Below are 24,762 nucleotides of genomic sequence, written 5' to 3'. Positions count from 1 at the left end.
AATAAGATACTAAGATTTGAAAACTCAGGGAATTCCTCAAGATCTTTTTGTAGTATAGGCCTTATTGATCTGTAAGTAAATAATTAGCAAATTATCAGTAGTAGAACTAAATTAATAATAATAATAAATATTTATTTTGAGTACTTACTGTGTGCTAGTTCCTAAACACTTGCCAGGCAATAACATTTCATCACGATAACTCTGTGAGGTGCAAATATTATCATATCTATTTTACAGATTAGAAAACCAAATTCATTTTACTCAGTTCCAAAGCCTATGCTTTTAACATTTATCTTATATTGCCACACAAGGATGTAAGCTCACTAGTACCATAGCTATTTTCAGCCTATAACTGAGCATTTACCTGATGTTAGAAAATTGCAATTTCCTATGCTAGATTTATTTGAACTCATATATTTCCATTCATATTAGTAATATTACTTTGGAAAATATATATTTGAAGATATTGTTTTTATTTAAAGGCAAAGTCATTCAGTTAAATAATTTTAAAAATACATTTGTCATGTATCATTACCTTGTAAATCATATCTAATTGTTGTATGTCTGATCTTAAGCTGATATTGAGAATATCTATTTACCTTGGTCCGATGGGAAAAATAGGGATTAGAATTTAATATGTAATTTATTTATAGAAAAAAATGTTTAAGTATCAGTGTCTAGCTGCTGCCTGTACTACTTCTTCAAACATGAAAGTAAATTATAGGAAGACAGATCTTTTTTTTTTTTTTGAGTCGGAGTCTAGCTCTGTCCCCCAGGCAGGAGTGCAGTGGCGCGATCTTGGCTCACTGCAAGCTCCACCTTCTGGGTTCATTCTCCTGCCTCAGCCTCCCGAGTAGCTGGGACTACAGGCACCTGCCACCACGCCCGGCTAATTTTTTGTATTTTTTTTTTTTTTTGGTAGAGACGGGGTTTCACCATGTTAGCCAGGATGGTCTCGATCTCCTGACCTCGTGATCCACCTGCCTCCACCTCCCAGAGTGCTGGGATTACAGGCGTGAGCCACTGCACCCAGCCATAGGAAGACAGGTCTTTCAACATACTACTATTGTATTGTTATTTCAGATGTGAAGAAGGTCTGAAGAAACTTTGTATGTGATAAAGGAAAAGTAATATCATTTCCATGTCACTGTGAAATGATTTCTAAAGAAAATTGTCTGCTTTATAATATACATTTTAAATGATCATCATGAGTACTTTTGTGCTCAAAAAATAGATCACATTTTACATGAACTCTGGGGAAGGATTTAATCTACAGTTATAATTATTTTGAACATTTTGGTAGTAAGAAGTTTTGTTTATTGGCCTTAATAATACCTACTGGAGAATAAACAATGAAAGGCACAATTGAATGTGAATTCTGTTGAATATGCAAGATTTAAATGCTAATTGACAGCAATGCTTATTTTGAAGGCCAACAGCAGCAGTAGTAATAACGCCTGAGATTTATAATAGTACATTGTGGTTTGCAAAATTATTTCACATATATCATCTCATTTGCCCTTCATGATTCTGGAGACAGGCATATATTTTATAGCATATAAGTTTTATTTTCTAGAAAATAAGCCTAATGAATATAAAGTAAGGATTAATTTCTCTAATTAGGAAATTAAGACTGTTAACTACATAAGGTTAGTTCGCTAGGCAGTAATACTCTCTAAAAATCTGTCTTTTGTTAGTCCTGTGCTTTTTCTGTCCTGCGTCACTTTAGTAATATTGGAGAGAGGTGCTTTCACTGTGTCTGACCTACCTGATTTCATGCATTAGAATCTTTTTGTCCTTCATTGGTACTTGCATGAGCATGCATATGCTGCTCCTATATCTAGGTATTCAATTTAAATTTAATTTCAATTTGACCCCACTTAATTTTCCCTGAATATCTATCTGACACATACACGTTTTTGTGTGTGTAAACAACTGTACATATCAGCTCATTTGATTCTATTTCTCCTTGATCGGACTAGCAACCTATTTTTTTTTTTTTTTTTTACTTTTTTATTCACATGTATTGGTTTTTGTAAAATTTTTCTTTATAAAAATAGATTTTTTTAAATTTTACTTTAAGTTCTGGGATACATGTGCAGAACATTCAGATTTATTACGTATGTATACATGTGCCATGGTGGTTTGCTGCACCTATCAGCCCGTCATCTAGGTTTTAAGCCCCACATGCATTGGGTATTTGTCCTAATGCTCTCCCTCCCCTTAACCCCCACCCTACAACAGACCTCGGTGCATGATGTTCCCCTCCCTGTGTCCATGTGTTCTCATTGTTCAACTCCCACTTATGAGTGAGAACATGCAGTGTTTGGTTTTCTGTTCCTGTGTTAGTTTGCTGAGGATGATGGTTTCCAGCTTCGTCCATGTCCCTGCAAAGGACATGAACTCATTCTTTGTTATGGCTGCCATAAAAGTCTTTCATGTGGCTGAAACTTGTATCTAAATTAATGCTTAATCGTAGTATATTAAATATTCCTTAAGATTAATTATAGGGGAAAATAATGTGAGAGGAGAGGAAAATGAGAATGCCAGTTTTTTGGGTTTTTTTTAGGACTTGCAGTGTTATCAAAATCTATTTTCCTATTTAATGTATAAAATACCACTTCATGTCTTTTGGTTTCTTTTTCACTTTTTAAAAATTTTTTATTTTTTAGAGATTGGGTCTTGTTATGTGGTCCAGGCTAGACTTAAGCTCCTGGGCTCAAGCGATCCTCCCATCTCAGCCTCCTGAGTAGCTGAGATGCCTTTTGATTTCTTAGAGCTCAAAACATTGTTTAATCTTATAATTTTATTTGGAATTTCTATAAAGAAAAATCAGCAAGATCTTCTAATTAAGTCATTCTAATTAAGCCAATCTTTCAGAAATGTGGCAGTTTCATTAATGAGGGCAAAGAAAACAATAATTTTACAGACTCTAAAATGGAGAAATGAGTTGTCAAATCATAGTGCCTCCACTTATGCCACATTGTGACTTTGAACAAATCATGTTTTCTATGTTGTAAAAATGATAATAGTAATTTCTACCTCACATGTTCATTGTGATTAAGGAATGATATGGGAAAGAGCTTGTTAAATTGCTATATAATTTTTTTATTAATTAGAAGAGCATACTTTGGAAGTTAATTCCCGTCACACTGAGGAATTCGTTAGGATAAAATATTTTAAAAGCAACCTAGACATAAATTTTTCCTTTATTATATAAAATAGTAGTTGTAATATGTACTTTGCTGCACTCCAGAAAAAAAGAAGTTGAAAAAAATATGGATATCTTTGCTGAGTGCAGTCGCTCATGCCTGTAATCTTAGTGCTTTGGGAGGCCAAGGCAGGAGGATCATTTGACGCTAGGAGTTTGAGACCAGCCTGAGCAACATAGCAAGACCCTGTCTCTACAAAAAAAAGTTTTTAATTAGCCAGGCATGGTTGCATATGCCTGTAGTCCTAGCTACTGGGGAAGCTGAGGCGGGAGGATCCTTTGAGTCCAGGAGTTTGAGGTTAAGTGAGCTACGATCACGCCACTGTACTCCAGCCTGGGCAACAGAGTGAACCCTCATGTCTTAAAGAATAAATAATAAATGCAAATATCTATTTGAAATACAAATTGCTTTAGACCGAAATCAATTCCTCATCTATTAGTTGCTATTCACAAAAGTTTCCATTGAAAATTTGACTAACATTCACTGTGTACTGAGTACTTCCCTAGGTATGAGGTGAACCACATGTTTAGGGTGTATCCTGAGTTTCATTATAAAACAGAGGAAACAAGATTGATAGAAACACTGATGCCATAAGCTACATTAGTAAGAACTGACTATCTCCTTAAAAAGCTGGGTTTCTAGAGAGAATTCCGGATGTTAAGTTCAGCCAGTGGATAGCTGCAGCCACAACGGGCTTGGATTTGCCATCCCACTGCCCAGCAGCTTTCCAACAGATTACAGATCATGTTGTGAGTAAAGATTGTTTTACTTACTCATTTTGTCTTATCTCTAAATTCATAGGTAATTTAAGGTTAACTAGTTTTTCATGATTTTCAGGACAATGAAATATATTAACTATATTGTAGCAAGTTACAAAAATTAGCTGGGGGTGGTAGCTCATGGCTGTAGTCCCAGCTACTCAGGAGGCTGAGGTGGGAGGACTGCTTTGAGCCTAGGAGGTGGAGGTTGCAGTGAGCCAATATCATGGCACTGCACTCCAGCCTGGGCAACAGGGCAAAACTGTGTCTCAAAAAAATAAAAATATATTATAACAAGGATATTTTTAAGTTATATTTTTGTAGCATTCTAAATTTTGGCTGTATTTCGGATTTCACTTTTTTCTAAGGGAACTACAAACCAAGAACACTAGAGCTCTTCTGAGGTCATTTAATAAGTAGAACTTATAGCACCTTAAGAAGGATTTTCAAACTCCTTGTATCTTATTTTCTCAACTGTGTTTCAAAACCTATATCCTAATAGACAGGCTTGCTAAAGTCAAACAAATTGTAAAGTAAAACTTTTAACTGGAGATTAATTCAACAATTGAATACTTAATTGCCTATAGTAATACGAATTTTCTGGATAGAAGTGTTGACACATACTGAATTACTTCCTCCTTTGTTAATGCAGCATGTTTATCAGTTGCTAATTTTGCACTTACTGTTATATTTCCTCTTCTCTTAGGATTCAACGTGGGCAGAAGTGCTGGTGGGAGATCGACGGTCAGGGAGATTAACCGAGATGCTTGTCATTTTCCTGGTTTTCCAGTCCTTCAGTCATTCCTTCCTAAACACACTAATGTCCCTGCCCTCTATTTTCTCCTCATGGCATTGTTTCTGCAGCAGCCAGTTAGTGAGCTGCCTGAGAACCTGCAGGTCAGTGTGCCTGTCATCAGCTGCCGGAGTAAGCAGGGTTGCCAGGTAGGAATTATCTAGCAAGGGGTGCGTGAAATTACGTATTCCAAAGAATCACCGTAGGATAATGGATGATCACTGTAAAACCAACTGTCAATTCCATCAGTTTCCCCACATTTAAGGTTTGATTTGGGACAGAAAAATCTGAAAATACCACAGAAAAATTTCCCAAAAAGTCCTTTGTCCCTATTTACATTTTTTTCTATATGATTACTCTGTATATTATATATGCATAAAGACTCTGGATGATATTTAATGGTGATCTAAAGAACTCTTTTGTTATATGATTTATTTTATTTTATTTTATTTGTGAGACAGAGTCTTACTCTGTCACCCAGGCTAGAGTGCAGTGGCATGATCTCAGCTGATTGAAAATTCCACCTCCCGGGTTCAAGCGATTCTTCTTCCTCAGCCTCCTGAGTAGCTGAAACTACAGTCAGGCGCTACCCCACTGGGCTAATTTTTGTATTTTTAGTAGAGACGGGGTCTCACCATGTTGGCCTAGCTGGTCTTGAACTCCTGACCTCAGGTGATCCAACTGCCTCGGCCTCCCAAAGTGCTGGGATTACAGGCGTGAGCCACTGTGTCCAGCCTGTCATGTGATTTATTTCTGCAGAATTAAAAATGAAAGGAGTGGCTTATATACCATAAATTAAATATCACTCCTCGAGTGGGTATGACAGGATTCTCAGTGCAAATTCGGATTAGGAAAAAAAAAATTACTTAACGATAGATAGCATCCACATTGGGAAAACAGTAAGACTTTACTTGACTTCTAATTGAAGACTATTAAAGATGTCTAGATATAGCTTATGTTTGCGGCACTGCAAAGACTTAGGAATTTAGCTTTTAGACTCAACTACACTTCCATCCTAATGCCAAATGCTATTCAAATCAATTCTAGTAGTTGACAAAATCTTTTAAGTGTAAACACTTGAGTCTGTGCCCTTAGATTAAATTAAGATACAGATTCACGCCTAGCACAGTTGTATTGGTTATGCAATTTTTCAATATCCATGGTACCATAGTCATAAAGTTTATATATAAAACTGCTATTAATAAGTCTCAAATTAATTTTTAGTTTATCAGATTTATCTGTAAGTAATCTAAAATTAAAATATTGCTGAGAATGGGAAAGAAGTGAGCTTAATGTGCTTTGTTTAAAAGATCTTGCTTAAATTTATTCGTTCTATAATTTTATCTCTTGGCTAATTAACATGTATTTTATTTTTATATTCTTTAGGAAAAAGGTAGAAAGCAATGTTTTTAACGTAGGTACCTAAGGCAGGATGCAGAATGATATACAGTATTCAATTTTTTTATATCTATAAAAATGAGTTTTAAAATGTAGGATGGAAGGGTACTAGTTCTTTATGTCTATATCATTGGTTACTTTTAAAAACAACAAAAAACTAGTTTCAAAGAAATTTTAGACTATTAGAACTTATGAGGGTCTCTACTGAAAAATTGGTGGTGGCTAATATTTGCTCACTTTCACCTCTGCAGTTTGATTTGGATTCCATTTGGACATTTATCTTTGGAGTTCCTGCCTCCAGTGGAACTGTGGTCTCTTCTATCCATAACGTATGCACAGAAGCTGTTTTTTTATTATTGGGAATGCTCCGCAGCATGCTGAATTCAGTAAGTTCACTCAAATGCCCAGGCCTGTTGAGAATTCCTCCTGCCTGGGATACTTTTTTGTAAATAGAGGAATTTTTTGGTAACATAACTACTTATTTACTGCATGATCTCAGGAACTTCAGACTCTTATGTTAGACAAAATTATGTCTAACGTAAGAACAGACTGTGTAGTTATTAAGACCGTGCACTCTGGAGCCCTACCTGGGTTAAAATCTCACCTCTGGTACTTCCAATGTATTATCCTCAGTTATGTGCCTCAGTTTCCTGGTGTTTAAAATGCTTGCAATAATAGAATGCATCTCTTAGGGTATTTGTGAGGAATTAATAAGATAGTGTATACACATAAAGCACTTATAAACATGGCTGATACATAATAAGTGCTTCATAAGTATTAACTTACATTATTAATGTAATAAAATATATAATAATGAGTGCATATATAATGAGTATATATTTGTAGTATATGTTATTACAATAATATGTTATTTCAACTTTTAAAGTCACTTTCATTTAGAGGTCAGAAATGTTAACAATACAAGTTTCATTTGATTTTGTTTTTGCTTTTCTTCTGCACTAATTATGTCTAACTTAGAGATGAAGAATTGAAAGAGTAAAAGACAGAACTGATGTTCCTATTGATCTCACAGGAATACTGTGAATGATGACCAGATTTGTTTATACAATTTAGGATTGTGTTGTAACAGGAAATATTAACTTGACTCCTTGAATTACATGTACCTGACAAATCTAATTTCAGTCAAAACTATTGTTGTATCATCTAAGAACAGAACATTACCATTAAATGTATTAATTTAGAATGTTTTAGGAGTCTTGTTTTGGTGCCTATTCATAAACAACTATAAAGACATAAGAAAAGTTTTTTAAAAGATACTCTCTGGGCAGGTATCAGAAGATATACGTTGTTCAAATATACAGTATTCATTTTTTTAATCATCATCATTGTGGTATTACATAATGCTTAAGAGTGAGGCTCAGAAAGGTGAAGTAACTTCCCCACCTTTTATCTTACTCCTGACTTCCTAGCATGATGCACGATGGGGCAACATTAATGGTAATACAGCCACTTTCATACCACCAACACTCATGGTAATAATAATAAATAATCAAAACCACTGATTCTAGTTAGCAGACCTGTGAGTAATCCAATGATTAGACAATGATCCTATCAGTTTCTAAGGAGATTTTTTGTTTTAGCTAGTTTCTAAATTTCTTTGCATGTGTGTGTACATGTGTGTTTACTCATATGTGTGGTTTACAGAGTTCTGGACCATCAATATATCCAGTTTCATAAAATACTGAGTAATGGATTTTTAAAATAATTTATAGCAGTGTCAATAACTAACATAGTGTTTCCTCTCATGTCCCCATAACAGCCTTGGCAATCAGAAGAAGAGGGATCTTGGCTCCGAGAATATCCTGTGACCCTGATGCAGTTCTTCAGATATTTGTATCACAACGTCCCAGACCTTGCCTCCATGTGGATGAGCCCTGACTTCCTGTGTGCATTAGCAGCCACGGTCTTCCCCTTCAATATTCGCCCTTACTCAGAGATGGTAGGAAAGGGGGAGGAAAATGTCAGAACTGGAATTAGTCTGTTTCAATGGTTAGCAGATTTTTTTTGACAATCTTTTAAGTTTCTGACCAAGTTACAGTTTCATAACTTTATACATCACCTCTTGCATTATTGTCCGGTGTCCCCAGCTCCCCACAGTTTCCTTCTGCTTTCTCCTAAAATCACAGTGAACTCTACTTCCTTTTCTCATTCACCATATTCTCATAAGTCTCTTGTTAGTAATTTCCCTTTTTAAGTAGTTGATTCATTTCTTATTTTACGCGATGCCAGCCGTGTAGTTGTAAAATGTTCTTTTCCATTAAGATAGCTCTAGTCCGACCAAATTTATTTATTTTTTATTTTAGGAAGTAAGTAATTGTTGGATTTAACTTTTACCAATAAATTACAGGGTTGAAAGCAAATGTTGGTCCTTTCTTCTGCCTGACTTTTCTTTTTTCATTAAAGTTTTATTTTGCTTATTTTGTACTAACTTAAAAACTATTAGATTATAATCACATATAGTATAGATACTCCTTTCTTCTTTAAAATAAGCCCAAAAATTGTGTTAGCATGTACAATATCACATCTTCATATGCTGCCTTGTTTCCTGCTTTGAAAATGTATTCATGTGGAAATTCACTGAACCACATTTTTGCAGAGGCCTTGCCGGATAGTTTCATAACTTTAGAGTCTAAATACTATTCATTACAGTAACTAAGAGTTCAGATGACATAAATATTGATGACTTCTCAAAACAAATGAACTACTGTAGTTTACACAAAACCATATTGCAGGGACTAATCACTTACTTTTGCACGTTGATGTTGATTAGCTAATAAACTGTAAACATAAAACAGGTTTAAAAATAAATAGATAAAACACACCCAAAAGATAGTTATTCCTCAATAGTACTTCAAAGTTTCATGATGTTTCTTCATATTTCCACCATATACTCTAGGATCTGGGATAAATGACCTTCTTTATAGTAATTTTTCTCCATGTATAAAGGTGCAATACTTATTCTAAAATGGTGGGGATTTTTAGGAGAAAGGCAAATGTGACACATGACCTTAATACCCTGGCTTGTTTATAATTTTAGAATCCTTATTTTTGGTTAAAAAAAAAAAAGACCTTCAATAATATATCAATGTCTTTTCCTTGTCAGCATCTTTTTTTTTTTTTTTTTTGAGACGGAGTTTCGCTCTTGTCATCCCGGCTGGAATGCAATGGTGGCACGGTCTCAGCTCACTGCAACCTCCACGTCCCAAGTTCAAGCAATTCTCCTGCGATTCTACTGCCTCAGCCTCCTGAGTAGCTGAGATTACAGGCATGGACCACTACGCCTGGCCAATTTTTTTGTATTTTTAATAGAGATGGGGTTTCGCCATGTTGGCCAGGCTAGTCTCGAACTCCTGATCTCAGGTGATCCGCCTGCGTCGGCCTCCCAAAGTGCTGGGATTACAGGCGTGAGCCACTGCGCCTGGCCATCAGCATCTTATAATTTGTTTGCTAGTCTCACTCTCTGTCACTTGGTTCAAAATTGGCACCAATATTGTTTTGTTTTTTTTTTTTATTTATTTGGGGTTTTTTTAACCTATAAAAAATAGATCAGCCCTTACATGCTACCATTATGCCAGATTTTTATCTGAAATTCTGTGACATTTGACTTCACGGTAGGGGTAGAGTTCAAATATGGAAACATATTTATCCTCATTTTATTATTCCATATATGTTAAGTGCAGTTAGCCACAATAGACATATAATTCAACTTAAAGGTGACATATTGTTAGTGGTCAGTCAGAAACACCATATGTTGCGTAACCATGACGTATGGTGCCAGATTACTACCTTGAAAGGAAGGGTCGAGTAAAGCAGAGTGAAATAATGTGCTGAATAGCTTAATAGGTGGAAAATGCTGCTGCTACAGTTTTAGGAAACACAGAAGTAAAAATGTCAGAGGTCTAATGTGATTACTGTATCTTTCCACTTGATTTTACTAGGTGACTGACCTTGATGATGAAGTTGGATCTCCAGCAGAAGAGTTTAAAGCATTTGCAGCAGACACAGGGATGAACAGGAGCCAATCAGAGTACTGCAATGTGGGCACCAAGACATATCTGACCAATCACCCGGCTAAAAAGTTCGTTTTTGACTTCATGCGGGTCTTAATCATAGACAACCTCTGTCTCACTCCTGCCAGCAAGCAAACTCCACTAATTGATCTTTTGTTGGAGGTAAAGAAAAAGAAACGCATTTACATCTCTTTTGCATTACTTTTTAAATTAGAACATTAGTAACCAAGCAAGTTCTATAACAAAGATTTCTAATTCCTCTTGTTTATGTGTAGGCAGAACATGTTATAGGCTGTGGAAAGTTCTTAATCCCACATGTGCTTTCAACCCTATCAGTTTGTTCTTTTCCTTCCCTCAAGGATGTCTCTAATTCAGTCCTTTATCATCCTTTCTCTAAGAGCTGGCGAACTTATTCTGTAAAAAGCCAAATAGTAAATATTTTAAGCTTGTGGGCCATACGGTCTCTGTCACAACTGTTCAAGTACGTTGTTGTAGCTAGAAAGCAGCCATGGACAATACGTAAGAGAATGAGCATGGCAGTGTTCTGATAAAACTTTATCTACAGAAACAGCACAGGCTGGATTTGGCCCACAGGCCATAGTGTGCCAGCCCCTTCCCTGGACATTAACAGTGCCTAGTTGCATTGTCTTCTTACCTTATAATTTCCTACATCAATTTCTCTTACCTATCATTGCCAGGTATTACTGTTGTCAGTGTCCTGTGCAGCTTAACACATGGTGCATTGTACAGAACAGGTGCCCAGGATGTACTTGTTAAATTGCCCAAGGCAGCAAACTTCTAGGTTGCCTGCCTGCCCATTCTCCTGACAATTGATATGAATCAACTGATGCATCAGAAAATGAGAGTGGCTCTAAGCCTTTAAGTGACCTCATTGCTGGCTCTAGAAATTAGCTATCCCAGAAAAGCATTAAAAAATGTTTACCTAGAAAAGTCTGAAGATATCACAGAGAGAAAATTTAATACAATGTGATTAGTTGCATATACATTAATGTTCTTTTGACCAATTCATATAAATAAGATCAAACAGTCCATGCCAGGGGCTCTGAAAATAACACGTTTTATGAAAGAGTACATCTGTGGAGAAGACTGCTTTTCTCCCTGAAGAACTGCATTGTCTCTCAGCAGTTTGACAGCTGAACCTGAGATTTTTTTTTTTGTGCTCCCTCTAGTGGCTAGTACAGTTAACTTATAAATAGCAACTTGAAAACCACATGTTTATCTTATTCATGCGAAAGTATCTCAATTTGGTCAATTTTTTTAAAATCACTAATGTAATTAGGGTACCAGTTATGCTAAGCATTTAACCAGGACGACAGTGTTTAATAATGGCAGGAGAATAATTGGTTTCCTCACTAATGCATGTGGTAGAATTAAAAAGCAGGCCCAATGGAACGTCTCCCCTTTGGAAACTTTAAAAAGCTCTAAAAGAGATGGCCAGTATCTTACTGTATAGGGTAAAAATTTGAAGCATTTTATGAAAAAGTGAAATAGTTTATCAGAAAATAATAGGATAAAGTCCAGAAGAGATGTGTGCAAGAAAGCATAACTGATCAAAAAAGGAAAATACATACATGAAAGATATGGAATGACTGGAAATATACAGTGATAGCATTTTCAAGCTTCTGGAACTTGAATAGCTAATTAATTACCCATATATAAATTGTATAATTGCCCTTTATTTTTGTTTTCTATATTTTTTAGTAGGAAGAATTTGATATATAATAACATGTATTAACCTTGAAGTAAGGTTCTCTTTGTTGTTGGCATGAATTTGCCCTACGGTAGAATAGTGCTTCCTTATATTAGGGTGTAGGAGTATAGTTCAGGGAAAAGCAGGGGATGTCAGGATTGAAGCTTCCAGATAGATTATAAACTGCTTAGAGACCAACTTTCATGTGTTCCTTCATCTCTCACAATTTTTAGCACAGTGCCTTGGTGTAGTCTGTCAGTACAGTAAGTCCTCACTTAATGTCATTGATAGGTTCTTGGTAGCTACAACTTTAAGCAAAATGATGTGTAACAAAACTAAATTTTTTTCTTCATCAACCTTATAATAAAACTAGGTTGAAGGAAATGATGTTATTTGAGGACCTGCTGTACATTGTTTCACTTAAAGTTGCAGTTGCTAGGAGCCTGTCAATGACATTAAGTAAGGCTTAGTGTATTTTTGAATCATTTAATTATTAACTTCATCCCTGGAAATTCCCAAACAGTAAGATAGGATACTATCTAATAAAAAACATAGAAATTTACTTTTAAATATTTTGAGGATCTTTAATATACATATGCAGAATACATATACAAAAAAATTTATATTAATGAAATATTAACATTCTATGTCTTCCACTGGTGTAACAGAATAAATTATAAACATATGATTTTGAAAATTATGATTATGAAGTCTTTATCCGTGAAGAGATTCAAGAAGAAAATTAGGTTGAGCATGGTGGCCCATGCCTGTAATCCCAACACTTTCTTTGGGAGGTCAAGGCAGAAGGATAGCTTAAAGCTAGGAGTTCAAGACCAACCTGGGCAACAGGTAAAATCCCATCTTTACAAAAAAATTAGCCATAGCCAGTGTTGTGGTGCGTGCCTGTATCCTACCTACTGGAGGCTAAGGTGGAAGGATCACTTGAGCCCAGGTGTTCAAAGTTGCAGTGAGCCGTAATTACACCACTGCATTCCAGTGCATTCCAGCCTGGATGTCAGAGTGAGACCCTGTCTCAAAAAAAAAAAGAAAAAAGAGAGAGAGGGAGAATTATCTTACATATTTACCATTTACGTTTGTGAAGGAAGGGGCTTGAACATCTGAGTCCAGTAAATGTGAACCAGAGCATCTTCAGTCTTATGAGTGTTAGAATTTCATCATAAAAGTATCTACTTACTTGATTATATCTACAAAAGAACATGTAAAATTATCTTCATTAGCAGTAAAATTCATTAGCATAAAAATAGGAGATTCCCATTCATATAGACTGGCTTTAGTGTGACTGAGGCCAAATACAAGGGAAGTGGTGTGGTGTGGCAGAAAGCTAGAGCATGGGTTTGAGAATAAGAAGTGCCTGGGTTTAAATTCTGGCCCTGTTGTTTATTATATAAGCATTTTCATCTTCCCAAGCTAAATTCATTCTCTAGAGAATGATATTATTTACCATCTCTCTTACAAGATTATTGTGAGGATTAAATATATGTACATCACCCAACAAAAAGTATTTTGAGGAATTACATGTGTGCTGGATATAGCTGTGTGGCCTTGACCAAGTTCAATTCTCTTCACATCTATACAATTTACACATCTGTAAAATGATATAAAAGTGGAACCTCTCTCTGAGAATTATTGTGAAAACTAAATAAGATTTAATATTCATAACACAGTGCCCAACACTTAAACATACTCAAAAAATTGACTACGTGGCCTGTGTTGGCTTCTACAAGGGTGCCTAGAGACTCTTCTCCTAGACCCTGTTTATCAGTGCCCTGTGCAGTCACCACCAGACTTCTCATGAAGAGCCAAATGAATTTGCTGCAAATAAATACCGTGGCAGTGGGAAGAAGGTGCATGAGAACAGCTCAAACAGATTTGTGTAAAGATAATGAAACTGAGAGGGTGCTGACTTGGAGTGCGTGTTAGTCCAACCTCACACTGCTAATAAAGACATACCCGAGACTGGATATGTCTTTATAAAGGAAAATTTATAAAAATTTTCCTTTATATAAATTTTATAAATTTATAAAAATAAAAATTTATAAAGGAAAGAGGTTTAATTGACTCATAATTCAGCATGGCTGGGGAGGCCTCAGGAAACTTACAGTCATGGCAGAAGGGGAAGCAAACACATCCATCTTCACATGGTGGCAGCAAGGACAAGTGCAGAATGAAGTGGGGGAAAACCCCCTTATAAAACCATCAGATCTCATGAGAACTCACTCACTATCACAAGAACAGCATGAGAGTAACCACCCCCATGATTTAATTACCTTCCACTGTGTCCCTCCCATGACTTGTGGGGATTATGGGAGCTACAATTCAAGTTGAGATTTGGTAGGGGATACAGCCAACATAAGCACGTTGCTGTGGTCTGAGGAGTTCACTGGACTCTATTCCAACCATCTTCTACAAGAGCTCCCCATTGTCATGCATCAGAGTGAAACCCACCCTGAGGAACTACAGTGAAACAAGCAAAAAACAATGGCAAAGTGGGCAAAGAGAGCACCACAGAATAACTCAGAGAGGAAAAATCAGTCAACAGGCAGACTACAGTCAGAATCAGGAGACTCAAAATCCTATCTTTAAAGGCTTCCAGCCCATTACAGAAACAGGACAGAATTCCAAAGGCCTTCCTTCCATAGCCACTGTGCTGTCTACCCATGGGCAGCAGATGCGTAAGGGCTGTCTGGCCTGTGTGTGGGACACAAAGATTCTGGGTAGTGTCCCCAAGACCTTAAAAAGGAGACTGATGGATATGTTGACTGGCTTTGCTGTTTTCACCAGGAAAACAGATCTGACCACCAGAGTCCAGAGCAGATCACCGTGCCTGTCCTGCCTTCATTCTGGTTGTCTGGTGGGCCAACCAGTCTTATCTAAAAGAGTGATGAAGAGATTGTAGCCCACACTTTGCAGATTTGCTCTTGTGCTTTTAACTTTCATAAGGAGATTTTAGTAGAGTGGGGAGAATATGACATAACTGGTGAAGCCATGGGCTTTGGCTTCACAGAAACTGAGATTTGAATCCTAGTTGTGACTTGATCAAGTGACTTACTCTCTCTCAGCCTCAATTAACTTATTTCTAAAATGGGGATATTAGTATCTATTTCAAGGGTATTTTCCTGACTATATGAGATAATGTATATATATAAGCCCTGTGTCTGGCACAAAACAGTAGTCCAGTGAATTGTTTAAAAAGAAAAAGAACACCTCAGAGACAATAATGCATGCTTTCATAAAATGTTAAGTCCTTGAAAAGTTAGACTGCTATACATCTCAGCAAGAACATCAAACTAGGCCACTAGGACCAGTAACAAGTGTAAATTCTGGGTCCTCATCATTCGTGTAACAGTTTTATTGAGATGAATCAGAAGATTAAATGCCTGTTGATGACTGAGCCAGTCTTAAATCCTTCTGGAATAAGAAAGAATATTATTTTAATAAAAATAAATGTTATTCACCAAGCATCTCTGTATGTTTAATAGTCCCTTTGTTTTACAGACTTCAAAACTTTTTCTAGTTAAGATTTGATAAGCCCTACTCATTACTAGTCTCATTAACCACCTTGACTTGATTATGAACCTGAAAGAGTAGCTTTCTTTTTTTGAGACAGGGTCTTGGTCTGTTGCATAGCCTGGAATGCAGTGGCACAGTCATGGCTCATTGCATCCTTGACCTGCGGAGGTCAATCAATCCTCCCAACTCAGCCTCCCAAGTAGCTATGACTACTGGCACACACCACCATGCCAGACTTTTTTTTTTTTTTTTTTTTTGGTAGAGACAGGGTTTTGCCATGTTCCCCAGGCTGGTCTTGAACTCCTGGGCTCAAGTGATCCACCCGCCTTAGCCTCCCAAAGTACTAGGATTATAGGCATTAGCCACCATGCCCAGCCAGGAGTACCGTTTTTTTCAAAATGTTTATGTCCTTCTGTGACTGGAGAGCTTTATTCCTTAGCAAATTATGATGACTCAAGCTATTGGAAAAAGCTGATATAATTATAAGGAAATTATATCTCTGATATAATTATAAGGAAAGCCTCCTGGAACTATCAGTCTGCTGTTAATCACTTAAAAGTCCTCACATCCTCTTCAGTTTATAGGGATAAGACTCCCAATATAGTATCAGCTTGAAAGGACTAGACAGGCCTTGGTCACAAGTCTCCTGCTCGCTATTGTATTAATCTGTTCAACTACACAGGAAAATTTATCAAGATTAAAAACATGAGATGTTCTTCACTTTTTCCCAAATTAGTTTAATGACAAACCAAATTCCTAAGCACTGGTATTCTTTTAATTCTTACTAGACCCATATTTTGTCATTTTAAAACAAAATGAATAGTCTTATGCAGAAGAAAGAGCAATTTTCCTTACAATTTTGATTTAGCAGTTGGCTTTTGAGAACTTAAGCTAGTATTCTTGTTCTCAATGTAGAACTTTTATTCTAGCTACGTTCTTAAAACATTTAACAGGACCACCTTGAAAATCAGAATAGAAGGGAAAATAGAACAGCATTCCAAAAGCCCACCTTTGTAACAGGGTCATAAATATAGTCCTGGATCTCTCTTTTCAAGAATAAGCAGGTTCTTCCATTTCACTTGCAAAACCTCAATACTGTGCCTGAATCTAAAACATACAGATCTCTTTTTAAGAAAGGAAGTTATGACATTTATTGAATTGTTTAATATCCAACTCCTATCAAAAACCTGGCTGAAACTACTGGCATTTGAGGGTGACAAAAGGCTCTTTCCTACATCTCATCCCTCTGTTCCCAGTTCCTTGCTACTCACTGGATCAGATACTGGAAAGTTATGCACCTGGATTTTCATACCCTAATTACAAGTAGAATTGTTGTCAGTAGACTACAGTTTAACTTTGTGCTCTACACTTTAACATAAGATAATTTTCAAAATCATCTTTGTACATTGTAAAACTTAACAAAGATACCACCTATATAGGGTTGTTCACTGTCCTCCTTACAAAAACCCACAGAGAACATTCCTCTCAGAACAATTTTAGGAAAACGTATGTCTTTGCTGACAATCTATTGTGTTTTTCTTTCCTTCTTACTTTTTTTAATAAAAGGTTCTTGCTATATTGCACAGGCTTGACTCAAAATCATGTGATCCTCCCACCCCAGCCTCCCTAGTGGCTGGGACTGTAGGCACTTGACGCTATGTGTTTCTTTTTATAGACAATAAAAAGCTTTGTAAACCATTTTTTTCTTGACACCTATGAAGCTCAGAGCTAAATTGTGTGCTTAGTTTTTTGTTACAAATGTATTTCCCCTCCCTACTGACATGCCCTCTTGATTACTAGATTCTTGGGTTTTTGTATTTGTTTTAATGGCTTTATAATTCATTTGTTATTTATTTTATCTGTATTTCATTGTAAACTGCCATATCTCTTTTGGAAGTGAGGTGTGATAATAGTCAAGTATTTATTATATTGTTGTAGTTTATATTGTTATAAACTGTTATAACAGTTTTTATATAACTATTAATATAGTTTCATATATTATATATAATATATATTATATAATATAAACTATAACAATATAATAATGTTTAGAATACTGTGTTTTAAGGAATGGATTCGAAAGAAGATGATGTTTCACCTTTGCTTTAAATTTTTTTAAATTCTGTAGTCAGAAAATACGTGAAAGACCATAAGCATAGCATGTATACCATCTCTCATGGCATTTAAAAAAAATTTATCAGTAGGATTTTTTTATCTTTTTAATATATTAGGTAATGTAAATGTGGTTGAGCTCATATTTTTGTTTTAGTTGGTTCTGTTTCTAATTCTAAATTTTCTTGATTAGGCTTCCCCTGAAAGGTCTACAAGAACTCAGCAAAAAGAATTTCAAACTTACATTTTGGATAGTGTGATGGACCATTTGCTTGCAGCTGATGTGTTATTAGGTAATTCTGTGTTTTTATTTTATAAAAATACCTATAATCACTTTCCTCTGTAAGCCCCAAGTAAAACTACTTTTTAACATCAGCTTTTTTCTTTCCTTTTTTGTCTAGCTTCTCATAGTCAACATTATATTTATGAGATTTGTCTATCTTGTTGCATGTAGCAGGAGTCCATTATTTTCATTACTATATAGTATTTCATCATGTGAATATATAAATTTGTCATTTTACTCTTGACAGATATATGAAAGTTTTCAGCTTGAGATAATTATTTTAACAGCTGCTATAAACATTCATGTTCATATGGACCACATAGGTGTACAACACTTAAACGTATCTGTTGAGTATATACCTGTGAGTGGAATTGTTAGGTCATAGGTATATGTATGTTATCTTTTTAGTATGGCTTCCAGGACATAGAGTCAAAACACATTGAAATGTGTTTTTTCTGTATGTCTGTATCTAATTACAATACAAATATAAAACTTAATACATTTACAGTGAAGCCAACATTTGTGTATAAAACAAAGTAGAATTATAAAAGAAGGAAACATAATGGGTTAGTATACTATATATGCTACTTTTGAGTTCCTAGCAATAATGCTAATCATATAACCTCTACGCTATTAAATTACAATTTTTTTCCCGAAGTAAATTTGCCAGGAAATCTTTAGTATTGTCTTAACATGCAACTGTGCACTCTCAAAGTCACACTTTTGTACTTATTCTTACCAGTTTAGAGCAGTCATACTACACAAAGACACAACACAAATAATTTTGCTTAATGGGGCAATTTAGCATTAGGTGAGAATAATAAAAATCAAATTCTGTGGCACCTCCAGAATTTCTGTGGAGGAAGGGCTTAAAGCAGTGGTCCCCAACCTTTTTGGCACTGGGGACCAGTTTCATGGAAGACAGTTTTTCCACAGACCAAGGGGGGATTACGGTTTTGCGATGATTCAAGCATTACATTTATCATTTGCTTCTCGGAAGGATTGTGCAACCCTGGATCCCTTGCATGCACGGTTCATAATAGGGCTTGCACTCCTATGAGAATCTAATGCCACTGCTGATATGACAGAAAGAGCTCAGGTGGTAATGCTTGCACACCCGCCTCACACCTCCTGCTGTGTGGTCCGTTCCATGGCCTGGGAGTTGGGGACCCCTGGCTTAGAGGAAGCATTCTGGTTAGGAGGAGGAGCTAGGAGGATTAGTCTGAAAGCAATATGTATATGGCAAACACACTGAAAACACTCGGATAGCTTTAGAAAGAGAGAGAGCTGATGGTTATGATGGAGGGGCTAAACACACCCCTCAACAATGATTCTACTTTATTTTTCACAATTTTCCTGAAGCTCTCTTCTGTCTGTGTTACTTCACTGCTAGTGGAGCGATACACTAAAACAGAGTTTTGTTTCACAGTTTTACCCTTTATTACTTACACAAAATCAATTAAGAGCTAATAAACTGGCCCTTTTTCTCTCAAATGGAGAACACCTGTGACTGACAGTTTATGTTGAGGAACTGCTTGTTTATCACAGACTCTGTTTAGGCAATAGGAGACTCCACAGGTAGTTTCAATCCATAATGCTTTATCCTGCTGAAATTATTTATCCTGATTTCTGGCCATTGAATGTCATTTTCTTCAAGTAGTGCATAAAAGCTAGTAGTTATATTGCTACATGTTGTAGATACACTTATTTTACCTTAGCCTGATTTTTTTTTGAGGATCTGCTCTTGTGTTGGTAGATATCAATTTTCTTAGACTTTTTTTCCTACTGGAATTTAGGGGAAGATGCATCTCTGCCTATTACCAGTGGAGGAAGCTACCAGGTATTGGTGAACAATGTGTTTTATTTCACACAGCGTGTGGTGGACAAGCTTTGGCAAGGCATGTTCAACAAAGAATCTAAACTTCTTATAGATTTTATAATTCAACTAATTGCACAGGTAATCCATTGTCAGTATCAGTTGTAGAGTACATGTTATCCTGTTTTGCCTGTGGTGTCAAAATTGTTGAAATTAAATGTAACTAATAAGATAATGAATGTTAACATTTAATAAAAAGCTAAGCTTATTAAAAGTGAATAGAGACGGGCCGGGCGCAGTGACTCACACCTATAGTATCAGCACTTTGGGAGGCCAAGGTGGGTGGATCACTTGAGGTCAGAAGTTGGAGACCAGCCTGACCGACATGGTGAGACCCTGTCTCTGCTGAAAATACAAAAATTAGCCAGGCATGTTGGTGCGCGCCTGTAATTCCAGCTACTTGGGAGGCGGAGGCAGGAGAATCATTTGAACCTGGGAGGTGGAGGTTGCAGTGAGCCAAGATCACAATACTGCAGTCCAGCCTGGGTGACGGAGCAAGACTCCGTCTCAAAAAAAAAAACTGAATAGACATACAGACTTTGAACACCTCCCCTATTACTAATTGCCTGGTGCCAATGTGTCCTTTGTAAAGTTGCCTAGGTATTATTCTTTGCTACCCAGATAGATTTAAATACCTTAATACAGTGATACAGTTTGGTAGGTTTGTACTGTATACTACATCCATGTGTAAAGGCTTGCACAGCATGAAGAGTTGATATTAAAAGAATATTCTCTTATCAGTTGAATCTTTACAAAGTTCCTTGTAGTTTATATTTTCTTGAAGTTGTTATTTTTTGTGCATGTTCACAGTACTTTTAATTAAGGGTTTGGCCTGGTTTGGCACAATTGATTAATCTTATTTAATACTTAATGTAGAAAGTAAGAAATAATTATTACATGTTTTGTTAGCATATGCTATACAGATACATAGGCTCTGTCATGTCACCTAAGACTTTTTAAAGGGATATATTTGTATTTAAGCCAAAGAGAAAAATTCTCAAATGAGGGGATGAAATTAGAATGTCAAAAAAAATGATTTTAGTAACATCTTAATTTTTTTCAGTACTTTTGAATATAGATCATTTATCCTAACAAAATATATTTGTGAGGAGACTCCCCTAGCTGTCACATCCTTGTGTTCTCAGGGAGACTGCTCTGCCCCACAGCATCGTTAGTGGCTCTCCTCCCTGGGAGCTCTTTTTTTTATGTAGCCCTCATATCATTCATTAAATGGTATTGATGTGTCTCATGGGTTCTGAAATCCATAATAATAAGAGCTTTGTATCTTCTAACTTAGCACCTTCATACTTAGCATGGCATCTGGTATATAATAGACCTAATAAAAGTTCATGTATGAATGATTAACAGGTGTTTTACTTTTGTCTACTGTACTAAAAACATGTCTTTCATGTCTTTAGTCAAAGAGAAGATCACAGGGATTGTCACTGGATGCAGTGTATCATTGCCTCAATAGGACCATCTTGTACCAGTTCTCACGGGCACACAAAACCGTTCCTCAGCAAGTAGCTCTGCTTGATTCACTCAGGGTCCTCACTGTAAACAGAAACTTGATTCTGGGACCTGGGAACCATGACCAAGAATTCATTAGCTGTCTGGCCCACTGCTTGATAAATCTACATGTTGGAAGGTAAATCCTTTAGGTTCAGTTTGCCATGTTAAATTTGGCTTTGATGTTATTCCAACAAAATTCTTTATTTTTTTGATAGTAACATTTATTTTACCCTTATTCTGTTTTATTTAAATCTTTATGCAAAAAGGTAAAGGGCAAGTGTTGCATTTTTGCAGTGAAATAATGGGTATTTTTTTTCCTTTAACTTAGTTTTCTACACCTTTAAAATTTTCCATTTTCACCATATGTCACTTATATAAGGAAGTTTGCTTTTAAAGCAAATAAAATATACACCGTTGAAATCTAAGAGAAGTAAAAAGTGAAGCTCAATGCAGTGTTATATGTTAAATGAGTAAAATTAGTATTTTTCAGTTGATTGCTTTGACAGATATTTCATTAGAGTCTGCCGGGGCCAAGCATTGAATTAGGGGCTGGGACAAAATGTGAGTATGATAGACCCTGTGGCAGCCTTCTTGAGGAGAAACAGCTAAGCAAGACCAGTCAGCTGTATTGAGTGATCTGCTAGGAACAACCCAGTGCTTTGGAGGCACATAAGAGGGGCCCCTAACCTGAAAGAAATACCTGCTGAGCTGCAGCTTGAGACCTGGTTGGGGAGGACAAGAGAATGGAGACAACTGCTACTGGAGGAAAGAACAGTCTGTATGAATGCCCAGAGGGAAGAAGGAGTGTGGCATCTCAGGGGAACTGCAACTATTTCACTACAGGAGCAGAGTAGTGAGATATAAAACTGGAGAGAGGACACAGGCATATTAGAAAAATGTTCTTAGTTGAATGAACATTTTGTAATTGTTAGGTAAAAATGTTCACAATAATGAAAACGCATGTTAAATGTTAAGGTAATAATCTTGATGCTATAGATTAGTCTAATTACATTTAGTCAGGTTGATTTATTTGATCACCTCTTAAAAATGGCATCTTCCTGGCAAACTAGAATTCTATTCTGTGCATCTGCTGAGTAGACATTCAGTGTCTGCTGGTAATGGAAATAGAGTAATTCTTAGTTACTGTAGTCTTCAGCTAATCATTTCCTTCATAAAATTTAAACTGACTGGAATTTTTCAGCAACGTGGATGGATTTGGACTGGAAGCAGAAGCCCGCATGACCACATGGCACATTATGATCCCCTCGGACATTGAACCAGATGGTAGTTACAGCCAAGATATTAGTGAAGGTAATTGCCTTGACTTGGGATGTTTTTAAATTTTGTGGTTGTTTTATCTCCAGTTTTTAAGACATAACCAACAAATTGGCTTCAGAAACTGCCAGCATTGATAGCAACTCTCCCAGTAGGGCAACCTATACATAGACAAAGAGTCTCCTCATGCCAATAACAGTAAAGCACTAACCAGTAATATTGCTAAGCTTATCATTTCTTAGTAACACTGTGAGATTTGGTGGTGGTATTAATATTTACATTTGCTTAAGTAGAAGTACAAATACTACCTTGGAATTAACTATAAAGAGAACTGCCCAATGGTAATGCCAGGCATATCACATTAGAGTAGGCTAATATTGCTTGAGACAGGTTATCAATAGTGCTATTTTTTATTCTTCTTTATACTCTCTCTCTTTTTTTTTTTTTAAAAAAACAAAATCTTGCTCAGTTGCTCACAGTGGAGTGCAGTGGCACTATTTCAGCTCACTACAACCTTTACCTTTCGGATTCAAGTGATTCTCATGTCTCAGCCTCCTAAATAGCTGGGACTACGGGTGCCCATCACCACGCCTAATTTTTTTTGTATTTTTAATTTGCTAATTTTTTTTGTATTTTTAGTAGAGACAGGATTTCACCGTGTTGGCCAGACTGGTCTCAACCTCCTGACCTGAAGTGATCCACTGGCCTTGGCCTCCCAAAGTGCTGGGATTACAGCTGTGAGCTACCGTGCCCAGCCCCTCTCTTTTTTTTTCAATCTGGTTTTCCCACTGATCCTGTAAGGATTGCATATTGAAGTCTTTGTATGGATTGATTTCTTATTTCCACATGTTTAGTGATAAAGAGAAATCACTCTGGTGGTATTTGTCTCTCCAGAAATACTGTGCGATAGTTTTACATATGGCTTCATTATTGAGAAGCCCAGCACTCATTTTAATTTCATTCCTTCATTTAAACATGAATTTATTCTCTGTTCTTTCACCAAAATGTTTTGAACCCTAAACACCAAAGGTGCGGTTATTATTTTCACCCCCTGAGGAACTGGCATTGGTTCTCATAGCAAGGTCCTCAGAATAGCAACATCAATATCATTTGGGAACTTGGTAGAAAAGCAGATTCTGTTGCCCTACTCTGACCTACTGAATCAGAATCAGAAACCCTGGGGTGAGGACTAGCAGCTTGTTATCACAGGCCCTCAGGTGATTGCTGAGGGCCGACTGGTCTGGAGGAGGAGTCAGGCATACAAACAAGGAATCCAAAGCAAGAATGAATTTCATAGTAAAAGTCTTTTCAAAATATTTCTATTCTTGTGCAAAATATTCAAGAATACTAACTTAGTTTTGAACTCACCTTAAACATTCAGATTTAAAAATTACTTTTAAATGGGGGATAAGTTTTTAATCTAGAAAAAGTTAGTTAATTACATATATATAATTTCCAATTTTATAAATAAAAATGTTCTTTTGTATGAATATAAAGTTTTTTAAATGTTTTCTAAATAGGCAACCACAGTTTTAGTTGTCTAAATAACCTTTTCACTGAGCTAGATACATGAGCTTTTTTTTTTTTTTTACATTAAATACTGTAGTCGAAATTCCCACATGTAAACATGAAGAAAAATAAAAACTAACTTTATACTGTGTTTTGATCATTTGCTTACTTTTTTGTTTGTTTGTTTATTAGGGCGTCAGCTTCTCATAAAAGCTGTCAACAGAGTTTGGACTGAACTGATACATAGTAAGAAACAAGTCTTAGAGGAACTTTTCAAAGTAACTCTACCTGTGAATGAAAGGGGCCACGTGGACATAGCTACAGCAAGGCCACTCATTGAAGAAGCTGCCCTGAAGTGCTGGCAGAATCATTTGGGTAAGGCCTACAGAGATCAGACAACCAGGAGATTTACATGTGGCTATCATATATGGGTATACTTTAAATATGTGACTACAGCATTCCCAAAAGGATACTACAAAGTCATCCTTAAAATCAATATAACAACCATTCTAGAATGATTATACTGAGATCTTACTTTTCTTTGATTTTTTTTTTTTTAATATCTGAGGTATGTCGTACATCAGGCGTTTATGCATTCAGAATGTAATACATTGCTAATAGCTCTAGTATGGTCACTGTCTTGGCTACAGGTCCACAATCCCTTAACTATAATTTTGAAATTCAAAAAGCTCTGTTTTTTCATTAATTTGGTGCCAAAACTGACTTTATAACAGAACCTAATTTATCTTTCTTTGTCCTAC

The 24,762-nt window shown here is 36.2% G+C and overlaps 1 protein-coding gene across 8 annotated transcripts in view; it reads left to right on the top strand.

Moving 5' to 3' along the window:
• WDFY3 (WD repeat and FYVE domain containing 3) overlaps positions 1-24,762 on the top strand; it is a 298,737-nt gene that overhangs the window by 208,533 nt on the left and 65,442 nt on the right. For 7 of the 8 annotated variants that reach the window (XM_063663839.1, XM_063663844.1, XM_054484306.2 and 4 more), the window contains 9 exons: positions 4,677-4,912; positions 6,413-6,547; positions 7,942-8,121; positions 10,121-10,354; positions 17,740-17,839; positions 19,626-19,786; positions 21,124-21,353; positions 22,419-22,528; positions 24,194-24,376. In XM_063663839.1, coding sequence (XP_063519909.1) covers positions 4,677-4,912; positions 6,413-6,547; positions 7,942-8,121; positions 10,121-10,354; positions 17,740-17,839; positions 19,626-19,786; positions 21,124-21,353; positions 22,419-22,528; positions 24,194-24,376 — 1,569 coding nt within the window. The remainder of the gene's footprint in view (positions 1-4,676; positions 4,913-6,412; positions 6,548-7,941; positions 8,122-10,120; positions 10,355-17,739; positions 17,840-19,625; positions 19,787-21,123; positions 21,354-22,418; positions 22,529-24,193; positions 24,377-24,762) is intronic. The other variant, XM_063663841.1, reaches the window with a different exon arrangement.

This window comes from Pongo pygmaeus, chromosome 3 (assembly GCF_028885625.2).
Source record: "Pongo pygmaeus isolate AG05252 chromosome 3, NHGRI_mPonPyg2-v2.0_pri, whole genome shotgun sequence".
Lineage (NCBI taxonomy): Eukaryota > Metazoa > Chordata > Mammalia > Primates > Hominidae > Pongo > Pongo pygmaeus.
This window is presented reverse-complemented; position numbering and strand designations above follow the sequence as displayed.